The sequence below is a fragment of the Lutzomyia longipalpis genome, chromosome 3, assembly GCF_024334085.1.
Source record: "Lutzomyia longipalpis isolate SR_M1_2022 chromosome 3, ASM2433408v1".
NCBI classification, from domain to species: Eukaryota; Metazoa; Arthropoda; class Insecta; order Diptera; family Psychodidae; genus Lutzomyia; species Lutzomyia longipalpis.
The window spans coordinates 28,709,769-28,734,662 of NC_074709.1; the positions used below are offsets into that span (position 1 = coordinate 28,709,769).

Genomic DNA, 24,894 nt, shown 5'->3' on the forward strand with positions numbered 1-24,894 from the left:
ACTGATAAACCCCCCACAAATTGCATTTAATTAAATTATCTCCCACACGGGGAACTCATCTGTATTTAATACGCGTAATAAAATACCAATCAGCAGCAATTTAAGCTGCTTTTAAGCTGTGCCTCGTTGCACTTTTGCTTTCAAACAGTGAGAAAAATGTGCAAGAGTTTTTTTTTTGCCACAAACACGAATAAAAAAAAGTTTCTGGGTCATTTTTCCAAACAAACTGCTGTGTCGTGCTTTAGCTCAATTCACACACCAATTTGCTAAATTAATTAGCTGTGATTAAGGGGGGTTTGTGATGCAATATGAAAGTAATGAGACAGTTTGGCGGTTTTTTTTTACCTATTTTATTATGACTCTAAGGAATGATCTATTGTTGGGGGAATAAGAAGGGGTTCATTCGTCGGGGGTGGAGGGTGGTGGTTTTGTTGAACTTCCTGCGTATTTACATGGAGTTGGGGAGGAGAGGAAAGGTAACTTTGGGAGGAGATTTTGAAGGTGGTTGACTTAGTTCTTGGTTGGTGCTGGTGGTGGCAGAGACAGCAGGTACTTGACGGCCCTTTCGATGGCCTCTGGCACGGGTGGTGGCACGGGCAGATGATCACCAGTTGGCTGGTAGCCATTCTCATCGGCAATGTAGGTCAGATGCACAGCCTGGCCTTCGGGGGAGGTGTATCCAAAGTGACCTTGAGCAACCTAGAAGGTCAGAAAAAAAGAAGACGAAAGAAATTGAGAAGGAGTTGCATCTCTGCACACCGCGTGGGCCCCAGCCGTGACATTCTAAGAAATTAACTTCCAACAAGAAGTAAATCATCATGCGAAATGCACCACAATGTTGCACAACATCTCTATATAATTTTGCATTAAAAGCGCGCTCTTTTCCGCGCTCATGAGATGTTTTGGCAAAATCAGGAGGGGAAGTCTTCGTTTATTTTTTTTTCTTCATCATCATCTGTGTTAAATGCTAAAATTTATGGGTGACCTTTTGGCACAAACAACAATGATAGCAAAATTGCCTTTCGGCCTGTTCTTTGCTGCTGCATTTGAATAAAGTACAAAATTGGTTGTCTGAATTGAAAGAAAGTTCACCATCTTGGCGGTGTCATTTAATTACCTCCAACAACCCACAAGACGGCGGGAAGGAGGAGGATGCCAAAAGTGCAGCAACATGCCAAACTTGTCCGCATATTGCATAATCCACGTGGAATAATGTAAGTCTTTGTATGGTTTCTTTTTCAATTTAAAATTTTCCTTTCATTAGATTTTGTGTTGTGATATTTTTGAGACGAGGAAGTTTTTCTCAGGTAAGTTTTTGTCTCTCAGATCCATCTATAAATTGTTTTATGTTCAAAACTATAGCAAAATTACATTAGATTCCAATTCTTGATTGATTTTCTTTTCTGTTTACTGAGATAAATCAATTGTAGAAATTTTGAAGCTTTCTTTTTTTGATATCTTTAACGTTTTTCCTTTCATTTGAATTTAAAATAAAGCAAATCGGACTAGTAGATCCAAAGAAATGAAGGAAAATTAATTGAGAAATAAAACAAAATGGCGTCAAGGAATCCTAACCTCTTTCATAGAGTATTCGTTAAGTTTATTTTCGTGAAATATTTATTCGTTCACTGGAATCTCTCCCTAATGTTGAGAGCTTTAAATTGCTTTCGTTAAATGCATTTTCGTTGAATTGTTTTATGTTTTACTTTAAATGGTTGCAAAACTTTTCCTTTAAAATTTCGTTCGTTAAGAAAATCTTCGTTAAGTAAAAAATTTACGTGAAATCCTTCAGGAAGAAACTCACCTGAGCATCAGTCTCCTTGTCAATGTTCTTGAGGAATCCCTGGGATTCAGCAACAATGCCATTTCCGGTCTCATAGGCGTACTGGTAGGTACCATCGGGGTTCACAACTTGATCATTTCGGAGGATTGGCACTTGCTCATGTCCTGTGAGTTTATCAGCGGCAACAACGGCCAGGATGGCGCAGGCAACAATCTGAAAATATCCACATTTTGATCACTTTCACTTTCCACGACGCCATTCAAAAAAGAATCTTCTTCACAGCACAAGGAAAAGAAATTCCTTTAAAAAAAAGAAAACTCACAGCGAATTTCATGGTGGATTTTTTGGGATGTTCGGTGCTACGGAACTTTTTAATCTGATGAATCCTCCTTGGCCTGGCTCATATTTATACCCAAAATTAGCTCGCCAAAATGAAGGGGTTTTTTTGGTGTTTGCATTTTTAATCACTCAGTCCGTTGAAATTTGTCTCAAATCTCGATGGTCATCTGGAAAATCCACATAGAGGTGATTTTTTTATATATACATATATAAAACATACATAATTTTTATATAAAAATAGCCGCATAGCGAAGAGGTCGGCTGTGAAGAAGTCACATGCGACCACCACATGCTGTTTGACTTTAAATTTATTCAGAAAACCATCAGAAAGGTCGTGAAGATCGCCGGCACCAATACGTCCATAAACTTAGACTTTTTGCACTCACCTAGGTAAGAGGTTTACTAAATTTAATTATTTATTAATTTAATTGCGATTTTCTTAAGCATATTTATGATGCTAAATTTGATGAGGAATGCTGTGGGGATTAAAGCTCTGAGGAAAGCTCGAAAACCTCTTCAAAACTATTTTTGTAATAAATTTAAAAAACATTGATTAAAGGACTTTATTCGCTTTTGTATGGGAAGTATTCTCATTTTAGGAAATAATCAGCACATGAAGAGTTTTGAAAAATGAATAAGAAACTATCTAAAGAATTTTGAATTTTCACTAGAAGATCAAACGGAAACAACCAGAAAAAATTAGTTAAAAAAATTAACATAATGACGTCACAAATGTGTTTGTTTTTTGACTTTTGAAAGGGAAAATATTAATAAGTCAAAAGGAACAAAAATCTTTGTAAAACAAACTTTCTATTCTGAAGAAAAACTATCAATAAGAAAATTTTTGAAAATTCATTTTCCCAAAAACAAATAAAATATTAAAACCTCAAAAGAGAGGCATGGGATGATAAACCCCCTGGGAGTTATCTTGAAGAGCTTTGATGATGAGATACAATAAAAATCTTTGACGAAGAAGAAGAAACTGTTACAACCAGTCCAGCGGAGGAGAATCACACGGCGAGTTTCTACTTATCGAAATCGAAAGTGATTGCGAAATATATAAAAAAATATATATTTAAATAAATAGGTATTTGTGTTTAGTTTTGAATATTCAAAAGAAATCTCATTGGGGAATTAATTGTGTGTGATGACTGCGGTGTGGCGAAGATGTTGAGGATGATTTGCTGTAACCTTGACAAAGGCCTGAATTAATTAAGTTTTTTTATTTAATTTTTCACAGGTGATTAAGAGATGTGACATTCCTATTAGATAATCTCTCTTTTGGGCAAAAGAAGATGAAGAAGAAAAAAGAAGAAGAGACTCCGCCCGGTACCTTCGAACGCGACGTCTTAAATCATCATGAGGGCAATTTTAAGAAGTCGTCGCATGGCTCGGTTGAAGGTGAGAGTGTTAAAATCTGCACACAATGATGAGATTAGATTTATGAGCCCAAAAGTCACTAAACAACCTCATCTATTTTTATTCGTCCCGCTAATAAGTTGCACGAGGAAGTTGCTCATAAAAATCTTCTCGTTTTTTTTGCTACCATTCTTCGTATACATAAGAATTCTTTTGGCCAGTTTCCAAGGGGGGCGACATCACACATCACCTGGACCTCATCGCCGATTGTTGTGTAACTTTCCTCGCCGGAGATTCTGCCGCAATTCTCACCCAAGTGGTTTTACCTTGATATTAAGAAGAAGATGAAAAAAAACCGTCAGCATCTGAGCTGATCCTCCGCCATGGCACCTACTTTGTGAGCATCATCATTATAAATATTCCGCATAAAAGCGCTTCCAGCACTTTTGCCACCAATCATTTTGCCAATAAATTGTACGATATGCATGCAAAATTTCAAGTGTGTAATCATGTTATGTAGAAATTGACAATCAACTCGATGGATTGTCTCTACTTTTGAAGAGCTGATGCTTGTTAAGTGTCTATTACGGGTGTTGCGCTGCGGGTTTTCTTGCTTTTCTGGCTCTTCCAAAAAATTCCTCCATGGGTGGCGCAATTGCACTTTAAAAATCTTTTTTTTTTTTCAATGCCTAAGAATTTTGCATTAAAATCTGATTGGAAAACTGACGGGAACTAAAATCAGGGGAGTCTAGGGTAAACGTCTAGGGTAAATGTCCTTTCGGAAGAATTAGACAAGGATCAGTAGATTATAATCTTAATGATTTAAACAAATCCTTGTTCTATTTTTCAAAATTTTAAAGATTCGGATTTGCACTGTTCGATCGATCTTTGACTGACGCTCTGGAAGAACGGGAAGAACATACTCCTGAACTAGATTTAAAATCCTCAAAGAAAAAGAAGAATTTAAACGATCTTGGATACTGAAAGAATTCTAATTTTATTAAGAAAACTTTCTTTCCACAAATCTTAATTGATTTATTTAAGGAAAGTTGCATTACGGTCATTATTTGATCCCATAATAAAGAAAAAAAATATATTCAAACTAAAAAAAAAATTCAAACTCCCTGCCCATCTTTTCCCCTAAAAAAATCTCACAAATGCAATCGCCAGCAAACGGCTTCTTCGCACTTTTAGCTCTCTCGTTGGACAGAGTGGAAAATTTTACGCAGCTTCCACGGCATTTAAAAGCTCTGCGACTGCGTCTTCCGCGGAGGTGAAGAAGCTTAAATAATAAATTACCATCATCGATCATGATCAACCAGCTGTGATATATAATTTTTCACTATTAAATACAATTCAGTCAATTTTGTATTTACAAAATATTTATTTCTCATAATTCTCTCACGTTTCATTTATATAAAATAAAAAAAGAGTAATGTTTTGTAATTTGTTGGTAATAAATGCAATTTTTGTAAGTGATTTTTTTTTCAAATAGGCACCCGGTACAAATTGTGAAACAGCAGTCTCTCATCCACTTTGCCTTTTTTGTGAATTTCTTTTACAAAAATATTTTTTTTAATAAAAATTTTTCTAAATTTTCCTCTCAGAGGAGGAAGTTTTTTTTCAAGAGAATTTTCTTTCGCGTGACTCAATAAATATAAGTACTGGCAGGTTCTTGAATAGATTCACATTTTTCTTGGATTTTTTTTAAAGGAAGTCAGATCCTTTCTTTTTCTGGAGGATGTTGTGGGTATCTACAGTCGCTGTGGGGCATCTGTTGTGGGAAGACTGGCGAGGTATTCAAGTGCCCGCTGGATCGCTGGTGGGATTGGGGGTGGGGTTGGGATGTGATCGCCCTGAAACACAACAAGGGGTTATTCATTGAGAAAATTAAAATACGTCTTAAGAATAAAATTTTTATACCTGAGGCTGGAATCCATTCTCATCAGCAATGTACGTGACTCGGATCAGTGTTCCATCTGGAGCCGTGTAGGAATATTCACCTTGAGCCACCTGCGGGTGAAGAAAAGACAGAGAATTAAGTGAATGAACAGCCCCCACCAGGGTATCAAGTCAACTTTGCCCTCACAGTCAGACAATTGCCGAATGGTTGTGTGCAAATAAATCAACGCGGAGGTGCACAATTTGCGCGGGATTGTCTATTTGGACACACTTTTGTCTTTATTTTTTTCTCTCTTATTTTGCCACACCGGGTGGGACTTTCTCACACCCGAAACGGCACCCACATTGCAAGAAGGCGCGAAATTGTGCCTCTCTTGTGAAATTTTAATGTGATTTTCTCCCAAGATTTTGTGCCTTTTGCATTTGCATGTCTCTTTACTAACTTTCGGGTCATCTAACCTGTGCTTCCTCCTCGGTGCCGGCATTCTTGAGGAAACCCGTCTCCTCGGCGGCAATCCCATTGCCCGTCTCGTAGGCGTATTTGTAGGTCCCATCGAAATTGACTTCTTGCTCCTGGCGGAGGATTGGGATGGGTTCAGTTGTGGGTCCCAGGGCGGGTGCCTGTGGGGCTGCAGCCACGCAGGTGAGTGTCAGTGCAACGGACAAGATCTACGAAGAATTTAAGAATGTGGAGGAATTATTACAAAATTCTTAATAAGGGAATAAGTTAATTATTCTGCAAATAAGTGTGGGAAGTCAGTGGAGGCGCCTGGTATCAAGCGTCTCCATTGCTTAAAAACTTATGATATAAAGATTGATTGATAAAAAAAGGATTTTACGACATTTTTTTCGATTAATTCATTTGATTGATTTATTTAATAAATTTTCCTGGAAAGGGAAATGTTGTGCTTGATGATTAGTTTTATGTAACTTCTGAAATTTATGACTTTGAACACATTTTTTGTTAAGAAACTCATAAAATCAATTAAAGTAAAATATCCTTCAGCGACGTTAATAGAAATTAAGTTTTTTAATTAAAAAAGAATATTAAAAGCCAAAATAATTAAACAGACATTACAACAATTAAATGATCTACTTTTTGTTTAACATCTAGCAAAGATTTAAAAGTTGTGTTGAATGTTTTTTGGAAGCCTTTGTTGATATAAAAAAAAGAAGTTTAGTTTTTTCCAGGAAAGGGAAATGTTGTGTTCTTTTTTTTTGATAAGTATAATGAAAAAGTTTGCCTAATTAACATAAAAATAACAACCGAGACGTTTTATTTACGTATGATACATCGTGATTTAGCATTACAATGTTGTAATTCTGATTAATTTATTGTCAATATTCATTTAATCAATATTCCAGTTTTCTATTAATTTTTAATGCTTTTCATTTCAATTTTTTTTTTGATTTTATTACTCAAAGAGAATTTGCAGTTCAAATATTAAAATAATAGCAAAACACCCGGAAAGAGCTTAAAGCTCTTCGGATGGAAGCACTTTCCCATGAGAAAATCTTCATTCAATAAATTGAAGAAGTTAATTAAAATTAAAAATTCTACAAAACAAAAATAAATCGAAACGTCGCTGAACTAAATAATTATCATCGTTAAATTGCACAACTACGATAATTCAATAGAATCTTCTGCTTATTTTTACTTTCATTTTCAAAACTAGTCCGGAAATGTCGTCCAAAAAATACTTCATCGCACCACATTATGTAATTTTCAATCCAAAAGCATTTTGAACATTTTTCAGAGAGTTAAAGAGCAAAATGATGAGACAATTGTAATCCAGAATAGCACCCTAATTGGCTCTTTCATCAATAACCTCATTCACTTTTCACCACACCGAAATACCAAAGAGATGGCGATCGTTTACACACAAAACTCCATTGAAGAAGGAACATAAGAAAGTTTTTTTTTTTAGAAGAAAAATACGTTGATTGTTTTGAAAGATTTATCAATCACACTTACAATGTATTTCATAATTGATGTGTTTTTTAAACTAATTTTTTTCTTTAATGTCTAAACGAAGAAGGTAAAAAAAATGGCAAATTGAGAAGAATCTCTTGTGGAGGAATAATCCTATGTTGGTGTCGGAAAATGCACCGTGTTCACGTAAAAATGTTCACTGATTGATGGAAAAGACTCAACTGTGTCTTTTTGTTGATTCTAGATGGGTATTTATATTGGTTAGCCCGGTGTGGATGGAGGGTCAGAATTTCCCTCTCTCCCACAGCCGGGGCTCCGTCGTCCAATGTGATGAATGTCTGGGTACATTTTTAATCGCGTAATGCCGCCAAGCAAAGCGCGACATTACCGTCAGCCCCACGCGGCCCCAAAAGCCACGCTTGAAAAAAGCACGAGGTTTTCGCAAGCGACCAACAACAATGACTTAACTCCATGGGCAAGGGATCCTCGGGGGGCTGTGTTGTGCATCTTCTGGCCACATGTATCGCTGTGTGTGTGCTGTGGAGTGGAGAGGATTTGCTGCCGCCCTCCCCACTCAAAGCCTGCACTGAAGCGCCCCCCAGAAAAGTAAAAAGCTTCAGCGCACTCTCAATGAGCTCAAAATAACTTCCCATTGACCCCTCAGGCGTACGCGTGGGTGGATGACGCACACGGTGGAGGTTTCATTGATAAATACACGCAGGAAGGAACCTCCCCCATTCCAAGAAAAGGTGGGTCATGCACCCATTGACCCAGTAGTGTGTGCAGCATGATGCAATCGGGTGCGCACCACATGTAATGAGAGACCATAAAAAGCTCCTGGCGTGGCATTTTCAAAAGCAATTCATATTAATTTGTCATATACTAAAGTTGAAGATGAAGCACCCATGAATGGGTTGTTTTTCACATTTATACAGCCATCAGAGAGAGATTGAGATTCTCCCATTACGCGGGTGATTGTTCTGACTTAACCTTCCGAAATGGAAAAAATAATCCTCGCAATTGCTTCAATAAAATTACTCATTTTAAGTGACTCAATCTCGCCATTTGGCTGCCTTTTGAGGGAGCGCTATATTGGATTTTATTGGAAGATCAATTCTGAGGAATTATTTTTTTTATTTCAAGGGGAAATGGGAATATGGTGCTGTTTTAATTTTACTTTTTTCTTCATAAGCTTTATTGAGAAGAAATTTTCAATTTGTTCTAATTTTTGATCTTTAATTCCTTTACATTCACATTTTCCTCTATAAAATTTCTTTTAAAATCTCAACCAAAATCTCAAAGATTAAAAGGAATTAGAGTAAAAAGTCCTTACAATTGACCTCGCAATTTATCCTTGATCAACCTTTTGAGCATACAGCAAAGTACAGGTTAATTAGAAAGGTATCATTAGTTGGTATATTTCACACAATTTTAGCTTCTTAATAAGCCACAAAGAGCTTGATCTTTTAATGCATCATCAGAACTCTTCCGCTTGATATTTCTGTGATTGTTTGGGGAGTACAAAAGCCGTGGCAGCGGCGGCAGACCCAAAAAAAAATCAACAAAGGTGAGTGGAAGAAGACATTTACGCGCGATGCGATAGGAAGGTGAGATGGAAAAAGAGTCTTTCTGCTGTAAATCTTTTAGGTCACTGCTATTATTTATTTACAAACACACATCACTGTGTGTGGGTATTTTTGGGCAGAAAAGGTGGTCATTTCTGGGTGAGCTGCGCGATAGTTCCCCTTGCAGTGCCACACGAGGTGTCATCAGCAGTGCCATTAAGCCATGAGTTTTGTAGCCACATTTGTAATCTATCCGCCGGGGGATCCTTGAACTATTAATGGCGAAGGGTCAAATATGTATGTAATTTGCGCCTCCCCCCTCCACCCATCGCGATATATTATATTTGAAATGCAGACTCTCTTGGCATTCGACTGATTTTCCTCTCTGCTGCTGCAGATTGTATTACACAGAATGGTCAGGGCGAGATTAGAAGGAAAAAAAAAGCTCCCATTATGTGTAATTACAGTGATTTAAAAAGACGCCACAATAAATTAAATGGGGTTCAAAGAAAAAACCGAAACAAATTTCAATAGAAGAAACCGCGCGCGAATGGAATGTTTGGTTGATTTTTTGGGCCTCAATGGATAATTTTTTTCTTCTTCTCTTGCAATGCAAACAGCAGATAAATTTCCTTTTTATTCATCTGCGTGGGTAGATGAATTATTCGTCATTCGGATTTGTCTGTACAAACACATATTTTGATTTACGTCTCATCGTATAATTATATTATTTACAAAGCATAAAAAGTTGCGCAACTAATTGCAATAAAATTTCTCACTTTGAAATTGATCTCTTTTTGAAAAGTCCCTTCAATGTCTTCCACACTGTATTGTTGAGATGGAAGTTCAAAAGTCTTTAGCTTTATTAGTTAATTTTTTTTTTTAAATCCAGGATATTTTTTTGATTAGAGAAAATTTAAAATTATTATTTAACAATTATTTGGGCTCTTTTCTTAAGGAGTTTTTGAAGTTTCGCTCACGAATTTTCAAGAAGCTTCCTTTTATAAGGAAAAGCTCCTTCTTCACTTTAAAAGCCTTTCAACGGAATTAAAAGATCAAAAATTAATTAATGCTGTTTAAGGGAAACATTTCTCAACTCCGTGGAATAATTTCTTGCATCAAAATCAATTTTCACGACATTTTGCATTAGACAAGAGCTGCGAGATGTATTAATTTGCACTCTACTCACAGATGAGGTACTAATTTATCTTAATCCGTAACCAATATCCCAATAAGTGGGCCTTATTTTGCTTCTATTGTAGCTTTGATTGCAGAGCTCACAGAAAACCTTTGAGAGGCAAACTTGTTAATCATTTGTAATGATTTGGAAAACTCAGAGAGAAGGAAATTAACAAACTTTTAGGAGATAAAGAGACTAATTACGAAATTAGCATCCACATAGGAACGTCCATCGATTCTCGCGGATTTTTTGAACTGTAATTAAGCCAAAAGGCCGATGCAAAATGCCAAAACATCACATGAGATTTGCATTTAGATTTAATTGGCGCGCTGCTATTTTTTTCTAACACACCAAATAAGAGGTTTTAATTTCAATTTTGGCATGATTTGGCAGAAAGGGCAGAAAGAATGCAAAAAATGGCTTTAGAAGTAAGAAAAACCCACCATAAAATGATCTTCTTGGTCGTTAAATCCACTCTGACCCTCAAGCACGTGCTGAGAGAGAAAAAAAAACCGAAACGATTGATTGGAAAAAGTTCAGAATATTTATTTCCATCTCCACATTGATCTTATCGAGGAATTTGTACGAAAAAATTGCATTTAATTCGTGGAATGTTGAACTTTTGCGTGTTTTTCCTGGCAAAGTTTGCAACTAACGATGGCAAGATTAATTGATGATTGACGATTAATAAATTACCTTCCTTCAATTTGACACGCTGAACCTCTTATGGTAATCTGTTTGGGGTTTTTCTCCTCATCTCCGTGCCAGAGAGATCATCCACATGAAGCTGGGAGTCAGTAGAGAAAATGAATTTGTCAAACAATGCGATTTATGGACGACAGAGAGATGAAAATAAACAAAAATTCTTCATGAGAGATTAAATTGGATTTTATTTATTTATTTAAACACTGAGAGAAAATTTTAATTTGCTCAGGAAGAATGTAGAAAAATCAGCTTTTAAAAGGAGTTTATTCATTTTGAGGACCATTGGATGATCAGTTGCCGATTCAGCTGATATTGGATATTTTGATGAATTATTGTCGATAAATTAACGATCTTGCCGCATTATGCTGCTTCTGTTAATATTAAGTAAATCCTGCATATTCTCTATCGATACTTTGCCGATTTTGCTGATATTTTGTCGAACCTGACGATATTTTGCGGATTTTCTGCTGAGATCTTGTCGATCTTATGCTAATTCTGCTCGTTATCTGTTGTTTTTTTTTTGATAATTCGATGCTTTGCCAGTGTCTTTGATATATTTTTATTGTTATTGCCAGAATTTTTCCGATAATGTTGATATTTTGCTGATTTTCTATTAATTCTGGCCAACGTTTTTACTATCTGTTATTGAAAACTTCAAAGTGAATAAACACCTTTTTCTTCAAATAGGTACTTGGAAAATCTTTCTCTCAGTGTTGCATTCATGACGACATAATCTCTTCGAATCGTGTTAAACAGACATCTCATTGGGGCTCTTCCGATAAATTTTCTCAATGCATGCACCTCTTTTTTTCGTGGATGCTGAAATGCGACCTTCAAGTTCATCTTCAACACGCTGTCTTATCCTCACCTTCTGCTTGGTCATTGCTTTGATAAATACATGAACTTTAGCGGGGTTTTGTGTACTCCACAACAAAAGGAGTTCTTGTAGAGAAGTTATTTAAAAATTTTACAAAAGAGAGTCCCATCGTACAACTCGCTTCAGCAGACACGCGATCACGCCAAGACGCATTTAATTGTGAGTTTCTCACACTTTTGAGGCCATCGCGAGAAGAATTTTCAAAATACTCTTTTTTTTTTATTCTTTTGCTTTAAATGCCGTCCATCTGTGAGCTTTTGATTCTTGCAGCAATAGCAACAAAAAATGCTTCAATTCACGCCCGAAAGCTTCACCTTCGATTGTTTCTTCATCTGATTTCTGGGTATTAGATCTCGCACATAAAGGTCCAATTAATCATTCAAATATGACATCCAACTGTCTTTTCCTCGAAATGATTTTGAAGCAAAAAAAAAATTGCAAAAAATGAGCTTTTATGTTGATTTTCAATTAAAGAAGTTTCCAAATCAAATATTTTTTCTTGAAAAAAATATGTGTTCGTCTACTTTCAATTGGTCAGCGATGCGCTTCATTTCAAAGGACTTTTCAGCAATATAAGTTTAATTGGCAAAAAGTCAGTGAATGCAAGAAGTCTCTCGAGCACGTGACATTTAAATTCGAAGGCGGATTATTTACTAATTGTGCCACTCAATAAAGTAATTTTGTGCAATAGTTTGTGTGTTGAACGAAGAAGTGCTTTACTGATGGCATTTTAGCCATAAAAAGATGGGAGAAACATGCAAAGTATTTAGCTCTTCTAGGGGCTCTTCTTCAGTATCCACGGATGATTTTCAAATGGTCCTTTCTTTGAAAAAAAAATCCCCAAAAGATCCTTTGATACTTGAGCCAAGAAAAATGAAGAAAAATGACGAAGTTCAGTGAAGAATTCAACAAATCTGTTGAATTTTGAGATCTCCGCACGACAAATCCTTGAACATCACATTTCTATTAATAAATTTCTCAATCTCATTATCAATTCGTCTTTTTTTCATCTCCTTCAGCTCGTCAGAGTTTTTTTTTCGAGCTCCTCCAAAGCAACATTTTTTGTTGTTAAACGAATATTCTCGCATGAATTCGCGTAGCAAAACATGGGAAGAAAATTCGCAAAAATAATTTGAATATTTTATCTTAATTTTCCGCACTCAAACTAATGAGGGAGTTTATCGTGTTTTGGTGAATAAAGCAACAGAAGAATAATACCATCTATTGTTATTCAAATGATATGCGCTTTGAATCAATTACCACACTCGCGGTTTTATTTGAATATTTAACTGTTGGTGATACAGAAGTGAGACTGAGAGACGGTGAAGACATGAGAAGATTAATCGGATGGGCGGTAGGAAAGTTTTGAGATGACCCAGTGTGGTTCAGCGAAGGTTAGTTTGCTTCCATAAAATTGCATTTAAATGATTTAAATATTTAACCTAATGGTCCGTTGGGAGATTAAGAAATTAAATTGAATTTAGATTTGAATTTTTACAGATGAAAGATTTGGATTTAATTCAATTTTCTCATTAATCAGTGACAAAAGAAATTATCTTCTTGCCTGAAAGATAATTTAGTGATTGATTAAATTTATTTAGGCAAATGTTTGCTAAATTAATTCCAATTTTTTGTTGGAATTTCTGCAAAAGTTCAGCAAAAAATAGTCTCAAACTGAATAAAACTCAAAAATTAATCCCAGAAAATTCAAATTCAGAACCAATTCAGTTTTCACGTGATTGAATTGTTATTCCCTCGCATGCGCTTACGTGTGCCGTGCTAATGCATACAAAAAGAGCGGCAAAATAAGATTACTTACAGTGATAATAGTTAATAAATCTTCCCCCCAACATTGCTGATTATCTCTTTAAGACGTGTGGATGCGGGTGAAGCGCCACAAAAGCTCTCTGCATCACAGTGGAGACATCCAAGAAAAAGAGACATCCAACCAAAAAGAATAGAGAGTCATACGAGCAATAGAGACGAGTTAGTAAATGCTGAGCAAAAATTATTAATAAATCACGGATCATCGTTGCAGACACAAATTCATGCGCTATTCATTCCAGAAGTTGTGCAATTTCGGTGACATTTAACCACTCCGCACGGTAGGTTCTTCTCCAGCATCTTTTTTTTTCACTACTCACAGTCGAATAACAAAACATTTTCCACCACTTAGTGCATTTGGTGTGTGGTAAAAATTTTCTTGCACGCCATGGAGCACTAAAGTGCTAATTACTTGGAAGAAGATGCCATGCTGAGAAAAGGCTATTATTTTACTTAACAATTTCCCAATCGATTCCAATTAGTTCGCATTAACCTTGCAATGGTATAATTTCCCGCACTTATGATCCATCATTATCGACAATGGGGCTGGAGATGATGAGAGCACAAGATCAGTAATTTAATTGTCGAAGAGATGGCCCGACCGTTTTTTTTTTCATACGCTCACCTTCCTTCGTCTCAATGGGCCAATATGGGCGGATATATTGAGGATTCTTCAATGTATCGACAAAAAAATTATACGCACGAGGCTGGTGGACTTTGCTTAATGCCAACTGCACAACCGCACAACCGCTCAATCGTTATAGTTGACTTTCTAAGTAGATTTATTTGGGAAAGTTTTAAAAACACATTGAGATAATTCTTTATAAAAAAAAAACTCCTCTCCCAAAAAAAAATTTCTGTTCATTTTATGTCCTAAACTTTTACTACAACTTTTAACGACATTTTGTTCAATATTTAGCCGAATTAAAAAAACAACCAATTACAATACTCCTCCACTTCTCTGCAAGCTCTTGAGTTACCTTGTAAGGAATAAGAGGATTTTTATAGTTTTCCTCTTATACTTGTTTATGGATTTTATGCACAAATTTCATGCAATCTGTGCACAACAACTTTCAGGCTTAAGGTTATGGTGAGACATTCCTTTGAGCTTTGGCCATAAAAAGATGCGAGACAGCCCCGGAATCTCCCCCACAACTGTCACACATCTTCACTTGGTGGCATCAAAGTGATTTGTAAATGAGCACCAAGATGAATAATTTGTTGATTGTGCTTTATAAATTGTTTCGAATGAGATGTTGTCACTCGCGGCAGGGACGAAGAACGTCTTCGTGTGTTGCTGTACACAAATCTGGCCACATTCATTCATCATACTGCCGGGGTACTCGCCCAAGCTCTCCATAAAATGCCAAACCCGCGCCAAAGGCACTTCAAAGCTCTCCCCCCGACGCATTTTTTCACGTTGGTTGCGTGTAATTAATAGACTGATCAACAGATTTTCCCTGCATTTTGTGAAAGAAGAAAAAAATTCGCACAAGAGGCCCCAATTTCTAATGCGCAATCCATGTGTGGGGGACATGCCGTGCAACGAGCCCCTCGGCGGGACAACGTTTGAAGCTGCGATAAAAATTTTCTTTCTTTTGCAAAAATATACAAATTGTCTGGGATGTCTTTGTGTGGCCATTTGATGGCTGGATGGTGTCGAAATTGAGACTCAACACACACAGCATTTTTCGTCACATCGCAACGCGGTGGAGTCAAGGATGACGCTGAATTATCACCGAATGGCAATAATAAATTAAATAATTAATATTTAAGAGGTATATTTTTATCAAGAAACATAATTGAGAGTGTCAGGGAGAAGATTGGTGGTGGGCTTGCGTTGACAAATGCTCCTTGAGCTGCAATCGTCCTTCTCAATCAGAGTTGAACATAAAAATCATAAAAAGACGCAAAAGATAAGATTGCACGTCGTGCGGTCAATAAAATTCCCATTAAATTTCCGCGAAAAAAAAAATATTGAGAAATTTCCACGCGCAATGCTTCTAATGTTGCACATTTTATTGCTAATATTAGTTCTGATAGCATCACCTGTTAGCATCATCTTAGAGAGAGATTCAGTGATTTTTTTCCCAAAGATGTTGCTTAAGTAAATAATTCTATGTTTCTTGCCTTCGATTTCTTATTGATTTTCACCAAAAAAAAAAACATCAACTTCTCCTAAGAAAAACATAATATTTTTTCTTTTTAAACGTTCTAAAACATTCTTTAGAACTTTAGAAACTTCTGAGTAATTTTCTTCAAGAAAATATCCAACAATAAATATTTTTAATTAAATGCTTAAACTCATTTCAACGACGTCCTCTTTCTAAGAAAAACCCAAAAAAAAATCTTCTTGTCTTTAACATTTTCCACCCCAACAGGTTTTCTTAAAAAAATTTTTAAACAATAAAAAAATTGGCTCCAGGATTTCATAAGAATGCGGATTATGCTAGAAGCTAAAATCAAATTTTGTCTATTTCGCCATCAATTTTCTGCTAAACAAATCACACGGACAGTTGGGCAGCAAAAACAAGAAATTCCACGAGACATCAATTAATTTGTCTCTCCGGCACGGGCGGGCTGCCCATCTCTCTTCCCCTTTTTTGAGCTCCTCTTGGGCATTTTTCATTTATTATATTGTCAATTACAGCCACACTGTGTGCCGCGGCGGGTGTAAAAATTTGCATTTCGATTGCGACAATCACACGAAGAAGCTTTTGAATGAATTCTTCAGCGAGGTGTCGTGAGGTGTGCAAGAAAAGGAAATTGAAGGCACATTTAATTGCTCAAGATGAACAAAAAAAGAATCATCAAAAATCTCAGGCCACGACTTTTGAGCTTCGCGCCACTTTTTTCCGCATGATGTGCCACAGACGGTTGAAGAGAAAAAAAGCGCGCGAGAAAAATGAGAAAAAATACTTTCAAACATTGCAACATAATTCACAATAATTTGACTCCCATTCAATCACGCATTCTTTCACATTTTTATGTGCAGATCTCTTTCAATGTGCGCAAATATTGCCTTCAATGGGGTTTTGTTGCGGAAAGAAGTGCCTCTATTTTGGGAAGAAAAACCAAAGAATAAAAAATAAAACAGTTTATACCTCCAATTTGCCAATATAAGCTCCATTCTTTATTTTTTCTTCATTGCAGAAACAGAAGAAGAAGAATCCACAATGCCATGGGATCAATTAACGCGCAAACATCTTCAGGGAACAAAAAACTTTGGGGCTAGAGCAACAGATTGCACGAGAAATCACACGGAGATTTGAGTGCATTTTGGAGGAGGAAGAAGACCCCTCAGGCCTGGTGAGAAGACTCCAATAACAACAGCACCGTCCAAAATGATGAAATTCAATTTGCAATCCACCAAACAAATTATTTATACATTTACGAATTTCATCACATTGTTGTGAAGCTCTCTCTCTCTCTGGAAAAATTCACCTGATCCAGGAGATACGCAGCTTTTCGCACTCCTCCGTGAATCATCCATCAGAGATCACAGCATGGATTCTCAATCATGTCTCGCCTGTAAATGCGTCATAAAGTTTATTTTCATTTCACTTTTCATCATTCCGTGCCAACACGAGATCACCTCCACCGTTTGCGCGCTGTTTGAAGCCAAATATTTGAAAAGACCGTTGACTCTCCTTTGGCACATTTTATTTATTCAATAGGAAACGTTTTCTACTTAATAAAGTTTTTTTTTATAATTTCAGTTCAATGGCAATTGCCTGTTCCAATATTTTTGATCTCATTTTTCATTATTTTTTGGTGTTTGTTTAATCAGCTGCAATTGATTGAGCAGTTTGATGATGAATTTTGAAGTGTTTGATTGAGAAAATGTTCAAAATCGTTAAAGATATTTTTTAAAAAGAATTTTGTTAGAACTTTATTAGAATGTACGTACAATTAAAATTCAAGAAAAAGATATAAATTCGTCGAATCAAATTTGACGGATATTAAAATCTGAAAAATCGAATTCTAAAAACGTAATTAAAATAAAATAGATTTTACGAAATATCTTTAATCAAGCTTTTCATTTTAAATGAAACAAATATTAACTAAAAAAAATTAACTCTGAGAGTTTCTCTCCTAAACTATTCACATGAAAATTTGACTCTTTTTGTATTCACTTATTGATGTTTTTTTCCCAAACCACGCAAGTAATTCTACGTTAAATACGTTAAAAGTCTCACAGAAATGTCGCTTGTTCTGGCTGTTTTGCTGCTGTTTTTCACTGAAAATCTTGGTAAATTAAATTATGAATTAATTTGCAAAATAAACGAATAAATATTAATTTTCTATAATTTTTTATTTCAGCAAACCCAATTCGGAACACACACTTTGTAGAAGAGTTGGTGCTTCCGGATCCTTTGAAAGAACTGTGGGATAGTCTGCTGTTTCCTTCGTGGATTTTCAATTAAAACGCCTTCATGATGTTCCTTCTTCTTACATTTTTAGTAGAGCCTCAAGACTTGAGTGGAAATAAGCGTTGGCAGGACATCTACAATGAGAACCATAAACTCAAACAGAGGATTTGTAATTCGACTAACACGCATCCTTTCCACTTTGGCATTACCGAAGCTGAGACCTACGAAAATTCGCAAAAGAAACTTTTAAAAATCCATTAAAAATATTTTGAATTCTTCATTTAAACGATTAAAACTTACAAATAACAGAAAATAGTAAAAAAAGAAGAAATGTTTGAATTGTAAAGTTCATAGTATTTGAGTGCTTGAATTTATTGTGAAGCCCTTTAATAATTTCTTTAATTTTATATACCTATCAGCAGTTTTTTCTTCTCTTCTACTTCTTCTAATATTCTTGCAACTGTATAAACATTTCATCTAAATTATTCCACTTTTGTTATTAATTCTTCAACTTATTCCACTGACCGAATAAAACTTGGAATGTAAAATAAATGATGAGCCAGATAATTTAAATAAACATTCAGTGATCGTTAAAGTTCGTTAAAAGATCATATTGTTTGTCTTTCGATTTGAATGTAAAGAAGCTACTCAAATGCCTACATATTGGCTGCAAAAGCTCGAGAGCTTCATGCGGCGTTGAAATCTAGATAATACGTTTGAGCTTTTACCGGGCGCCTCCATCTAACTATATGCTGCTAAGCTCATTAATGCACCTGTTTTCAGACAAAAATTCAGTCTAAACTTTAAAGGAAAATTTGAAAATTCTTATTTTTTGCATGTGAAACTTCCCTTTAGTACATATGGATCAGGCTCATCGACGAACCTGCGGGTACGGGTGATCCAAAAATCCATTCAGATTTGCTCTAAAATCAACAGGAGAGTCATAAAATGAGAAAAACTGATTTTAGCCAAAAATTCAGCCTAAACTTTAAAGGAAAAATTGAAAATTCTTATTTTTTGCATGTGAAACTTCCCTTTAGTACATATCGATCAGGCTCATCGACGAACCTGCGGGTACGGGTGATCCAAAAATCCATTCAGATTTGCTCTAAAATCAACAGGAGAGTCATAAAATGAGAAAAACTGATTTTAGCCAAAAATTCAGCCTAAACTTTAAAGGAAAAATTGAAAATTCTTATTTTTTGCATCTGAAACTTCCCTTTAGTACATATCGATCAGGCTCATCGACGAACCTGCGGGTACGGGTGATCCAAAAATCCATTCAGATTTGCTCTAAAATCAACAGGAGAGCCAGAAAATGCGAAAAACTGATTTTAGCCAAAAATTCAGTCTAAAGTTTAAAGGAAAATTTGAAAATTCTTATTTTTTGCATCTGAAACTTCCCTTTAGTACATATCGATCAGGCTCATCGACGAACCTGCGGGTACGGGATGACCCAAAAATCCATTCAGATTTGCTCTAAAATCAACAGGAGAGCCAGAAAATGCGAAAAACTGATTTTAGCCAAAAATTCAGTCTAAAGTTTAAAGGAAAATTTGAAAATTCTTATTTTTTGCATCTGAAACTTCCCTTTAGTACATATCGATCAGGCTCATCGACGAACCTGCGGGTACGGGTGACCCAAAAATCCATTCAGATTTGCTCTAAAATCAACAGGAGAGCCAGAAAATGCGAAAAACTGATTTTAGCCAAAAATTCAGTCTAAAGTTTAAAGGAAAATTTGAAAATTCTTATTTTTTGCATCTGAAACTTCCCTTTAGTACATATCGATCAGGCTCATCGACGAACCTGCGGGTACGGGATGACCCAAAAATCCATTCAGATTTGCTCTAAAATCAACAGGTGAGCCAGAAAATGCGAAAAACTGATTTTAGCCAAAAATTCAGTCTAAACTTTAAAGGAAAATTTGAAAATTCTTATTTTTTGCATCTGAAACTTCCCTTTAGTACATATCGATCAGGCTCATCGACGAACCTGCGGGTACGGGATGACCCAAAAATCCATTCAGATTTGCTCTAAAATCAACAGGAGAGCCAGAAAATGCGAAAAACTGATTTTGGTGGAAAATCTCTAGGAAGGAAATCGTTGATGCCAATTTTTATTTTCATCCTGCAACATTCCTCTCAATGCAATAAAACCAATAGGAAGAAATTGAAGAAACTGAAGAAACTCAAAAGAAGTCATTCCACCTCATTAATATATTTATTAAATAGAATATAATTTTTACAATAAATCAGTGTTATTGTGACATAAATTAATGATGCAATTGTACCACATTTACTGGTCAATGTTGTCATACAATGTTGAATGCAACATTGTGAAGCATAGTCAATTTAAACAGAAATGCTGGATCACGCGGTTCGGGCATTTTGGGTGAGTTCTTCGGTAACTTCTTTTGTCGTTGTTGTGATGAGACTTCCGGGTGGTTAATATCGGTAGCCGGATTGGGGGTTGAAACCTCCATTTCCTGGTGGTCGTGCTGGTTGACTTGCGGGTGGAATGTACTGATTACTTGGTCTCTGTGGGGCTCCTCCTGATGGGTAGCCTCCACCACCACCACCTCCACTTGGGTAACCCTGACCAGCACCTCCTGAAGGTCCACTTGGGTATCCCCCACCAGCAGCTGGGCCTGGAATTTAATTAAAAGTTTTTTCCAGTCAACATTATGCAACGAATGATTGAAATTTTGAATATACAACATAATTTAAAGTTTTCATTGGAATTTTATAAAATTAATTGTTTTTATTAACTAAATAAAATATATCACGTGTAATTGAGCATATGTACCTGTCTCTTAGTTATAAAGTTATTTATTTCTCGCATTTATTGCTTTCTCACGTATTTACACAAAAGCTTTTTCATGCTTCCTCTCACACAGACAGAGTGAGCTTCCCCCCTCCCCTAAACAAGAGACAAACATTAAAATTTGCAATAAAAATCATTTTATATGATTTATCACATAATATAGAATCTCTAACCTCTCCGCGTATGTAATTAAATGATCAATTTAGCATTACAAAATTTGTCAATTAAACTTGAAATGTTTGCTGGAGTGATTTAATTTCAATCAAAACTGCATTCATGTGAATGCCGCGACGAGAATGTAGTGGCAGTGCTGTGAAGATTGTAAATTAGCGCTTCTCAAGCATTAAAATCATCCCAATTATTCAAATTCATTGAGACACTGAAAGGTGGTCGTAAAATCTAATGGGGGATTTCAATAAAGCACCGCGCAACTAATCACACACGGAATCGAGTTCTGTAGCATGCATCTTTAGCATTGCATTTGCGTGTCTGCAATGTTACAACTCTTGTTAATGCATCCGATACAATCACTTTGCTGCACAGCACAATGGGGAGGGAGCTTTAGACTGGCGATTTGTTGTCTCGTCTGTATTTTAAGTTCATCATTCGTTCATTCACGTCACTTTTCAGGGTTTTTTTTTCTCTTAATGCGAGGAATTTCGGATGGGGGAGGGGTTTAATTGATTAATGAGGAGGCTGTTTTTGTGCACTAGTTCCGCGCATAACTATCCTAACTCTTTTTCTATGGAAGTTGCTTTTATTAAATAACTCCGACTAAAAACATTCTAACTCAATGCTGCAAAATGTCTCTAAAAGCTCAATACAAACCTGCTCCTTGAGGTGCAGGAGGTGGTGTTGGTAGATGATCACCCTGTGGCTGGAATCCATTCTCATCCGCAATGTACGTGACTGTGATGGGGGTACCATCGGGAGCTGTGTACGAGTAGGATCCTCGAACGCTCAGGATCTCATTCTCACTTCCTTTGTTCTTAATTTCACCCTCTTCCTCAACTTTGATGCCATTGGCTGTCTCGTAGCTGTACCTGTACGATCCATCGCCGTTGTTTTCATTTTCGTACGAAATTATGGCAATTGGGGGTTCCTGTGGGCCACTTGGAGCCCCACCAGCAGGAGCACCACCAAATCCACCGCCACCTGAACCACCGCCAAAGCCACCAGCAGATGGAGCACCACCGTAGCCACCACCTGGACGAGGAGCAGAGCCACCGGGACGTCCACCTGGAGCACCAGCACCTGGACGACTCCCAGCAAAACTGGGAGCTGTTAATCCGGGACCACCTCCGGAATGGGCAGCTCCAGGAGGTGGCAGGTAGGTGTTGTCCAGTCTCGCGCACGCACAGACTGTCATTAAGGTAGCGAAGATGAACTAGTAATATTAAAAAGAATTTTAAAAAATTAATAAATTAAATCAAAAAAATGTAATATATATTTTTTTAAACGATTTTTATTTCAAAATAACTGAAAATATTTTTAAAAAAAATTGAGATATAAATAAATGATTTTCTTAACTTTATTACTTGGAGAAGATTAACTTTAATTGCTTTAACTTTTCAAAAGATTTTTTTTAGATAAAAAATGTCTTTTTAACATTTAATAATTAAATTAAATTAAAAGTTTTAAAAATATTTTTTAAACAACTAAAGTAAATGATAGAAAAATATTTAATTGTTTTTCGTACGTTTCTTCTGGAAAACCAAAAGAAACTCATAATATCTTCATAATATCGCGATCACCGCATGATCCTTCTTCAGGCTTTCCATTGAATTTCCAAAGAGAGATAATTCCATTGCTTGATCTCATGAATTTTAATTCTTTTAAATATATTTCCAAAGCACTTTTTTAGTCATGATCAATTGATCGAGGCACGATCACCAAGAGTGGAAATTTTGAATGAAAATTTGTTCGATCAATTCGTCAACACGTCCCTCGGTAGAGCGATAACCAATCTCTGTGACTTTCCCGCCAAAAATGATATTTCTTGCACACTTTGTGGTACATTTGGGATTGAGATCTTCGCGGTGGGGTGACTGATTGAGTGCACGATGGGATCGATATGGGAAAATGATCGTCGCATGAATCAGGTGCATGACATGTGTCTTGTGATCTACAAATCGTCACGTTCAATTGAGCAATCGCTGCATCAGGAATTGAGGATCGTTTCGCGAAAGGAAGAGGAGTGAAAGAAGTAATTTCACTAAAATTTCGTTAAATAACTGAAATATTTAAATCTACGATCACTTGAAAATTGTCAATAAAATTCTCAATTCAATTAAAACTAAAAATTAAGCCAAAATGTATTTCATGCCCTCACAGACTTTGCATTCACTTTATGCATTTGCAGCATTTAAAGGTATTTGAGAAGAGCAAAAGACAGAAGTTAGTAGAAGGTGCAGACAAAGGAAAGAAGATCAACATTGCAAAAGACGCGAAATAATTTTGTAATTTCGTCGTACACCCCATTTAAGGTTGTCTTTTACAAGGAGGGCATGTAAACAGGTGATAGAACAAGTCTCTCTAACTCACTAAATGTGCAAGGAAAAAAAAATGATCCGCACGATCTTCTGCGGAGAAGATCATTCCTTAGGAATTGTCACGACGATTCCATTGTTCTTGTGAGTTCTTCTTCTTCAATACTGCAAATTATACCATTCTCAGCATGCATGACTCAGTTGTTGCATAAAAACATGTGATGATGTGGTGCCATATCAAAAAAATTGATTCACCTGCACTTTTCTTGTACACCTTTCCCGCCAATATGATATCATCATTTGTATACCTCTCTAAATTCACTTCTATGTTCTTCTTCTCTTCTGCCTTTTCAGAGATTTGGCAAGTATTGTAATGAAGCAGAAATTTACATTTTTAATGAGACTTTTGTGGAATTTCTGTGTAAGTTCTGACTGGAAAAAAGGTTTTATGATCTTAAAAATATTATTTGAATTAAACGGTTAAGGAATTAATTTTGTTGAATTTTTTGTTAAGTTTCTTATAGAATTTCTACTTCTCATGAGATCTCTCAAAATTTTTTGAACATTCTTTGATAAAGACGCATGCAATAGAATCTTCTTTGTTTTTACTATTCGAGTTTGAAAGAGAAATATCTTTCCTAATTTTTAATCAAGTTGTACCACAAATAAAAATTCAAAACCAGAATTTTTAGCCTTATTCTCACAATTATTTTTCCTTCAGATTCTGAAAGACTTTCTAATACTTCAAAAAGAAACTTTTAAAAACTCCTTCCATTTTTGTAAGAATTCCACCAATTGATAAATTCTTGTTTATTCTTCACGCAAAAATTCACAAAAAAGCTCTCGGTTTATTTAGAAATCCTCGCAGGAACTTCCACTTACCACTTTCATGATGTCACACTTTGGATAGAACTTTTCCTTTTTAATCCTCAAAAAAAATCACAAAAAAACACACAAAAAATCGTTTATTAAATTAACAAAAATCCCCTTAAGAGGATAAAAGGTACACGAAGGTAAAATAAGTTTGCTATATATAAAGCTCAAGCCTTGGCGGTGAGCTTTTAATTGCACAGTTCGGAATCACAAGTTGCACTGATGGCACTCGAAGACACGAGAACTCCTTTTATATAGTTTACCAACGAAAATTGTGTATGCGGATTGGCAGCAATATTGGAACACAATTGTGCGCCTGAAGTTTCAATTGAATCACCGCAGTGCTGCGATGAGACGAGATCTTCTTTTTTCTTTTTTTTTTTTTCCTTCCACCATCCCCGCGCACACGAAGCATATATCTCTTAGCAAAAGGAATTCACACTCTGTTCGTATAGGTATGAAGAAAAGCGCGCGCGCTTATGGATTTTGGAAGGGGCAAAACTGGCCGTATAATACGAAAAACTACATACTTGGTGAGAGATGGCATCGATGAAATGGATTAATAGAGCCATAATTGCGCATCTCCATCGCTTGGCATAGCGACACAGCCATCCTCTAAGTGGTCCAATATGTTAGGGGCATGCTGGATGTCAGCGCGCGCAGTTTAAAAAGTAATTTTGAAAGTGCAACATTCGATTTTACAATAAACTAGAACTTATACGCATCTAATGGCGATTGCTGGGCGCCTCTTCAAGGATGTGAGAAAACAGCTCCAATCTTACATCACGTGCAATCGCTTTATGCAAAAAACTTCCATTAATTCACTCTCAATTTGCTTGGAATTCCAGGTGAAGAGAGTGGAGTCG

The 24,894-nt window shown here is 36.1% G+C and overlaps 1 protein-coding gene across 1 annotated transcript; it reads right to left on the bottom strand.

The window, feature by feature from the left end:
• Positions 1 to 334: 334 nt before the first annotated feature.
• On the bottom strand, positions 335 to 24,249 carry LOC129792347 (pupal cuticle protein 36-like). The gene is made up of 5 exons (XM_055831259.1): positions 24,038 to 24,249; positions 21,495 to 22,053; positions 20,294 to 20,490; positions 5,843 to 6,052; positions 335 to 699 (listed from the first exon to the last, which is right to left on the bottom strand). The coding sequence occupies exons 1-5, from the start codon at positions 24,044 to 24,046 to the stop codon at positions 511 to 513; spliced, it is 1,164 nt and encodes a 387-aa protein (XP_055687234.1). The 5' UTR covers positions 24,047 to 24,249; the 3' UTR covers positions 335 to 510.
• Between the last annotated feature and the right edge of the window lie 645 nt (positions 24,250 to 24,894).

Bases quoted from the DNA above. Each gene is read 5' to 3' on its own strand.
- LOC129792347 (XM_055831259.1), bottom strand. The intron at 20,491-21,494 runs GTTTGTATTGAG...ATTAAATTCCAG, and splicing joins TCCTGCACCTCAAGGAGCAG to GCCCAGCTGCTGGTGGGGGA. The intron at 700-5,842 runs GTTAGATGACCC...CTGACCTTCTAG, and splicing joins GCACCGAGGAGGAAGCACAG to GTTGCTCAAGGTCACTTTGG.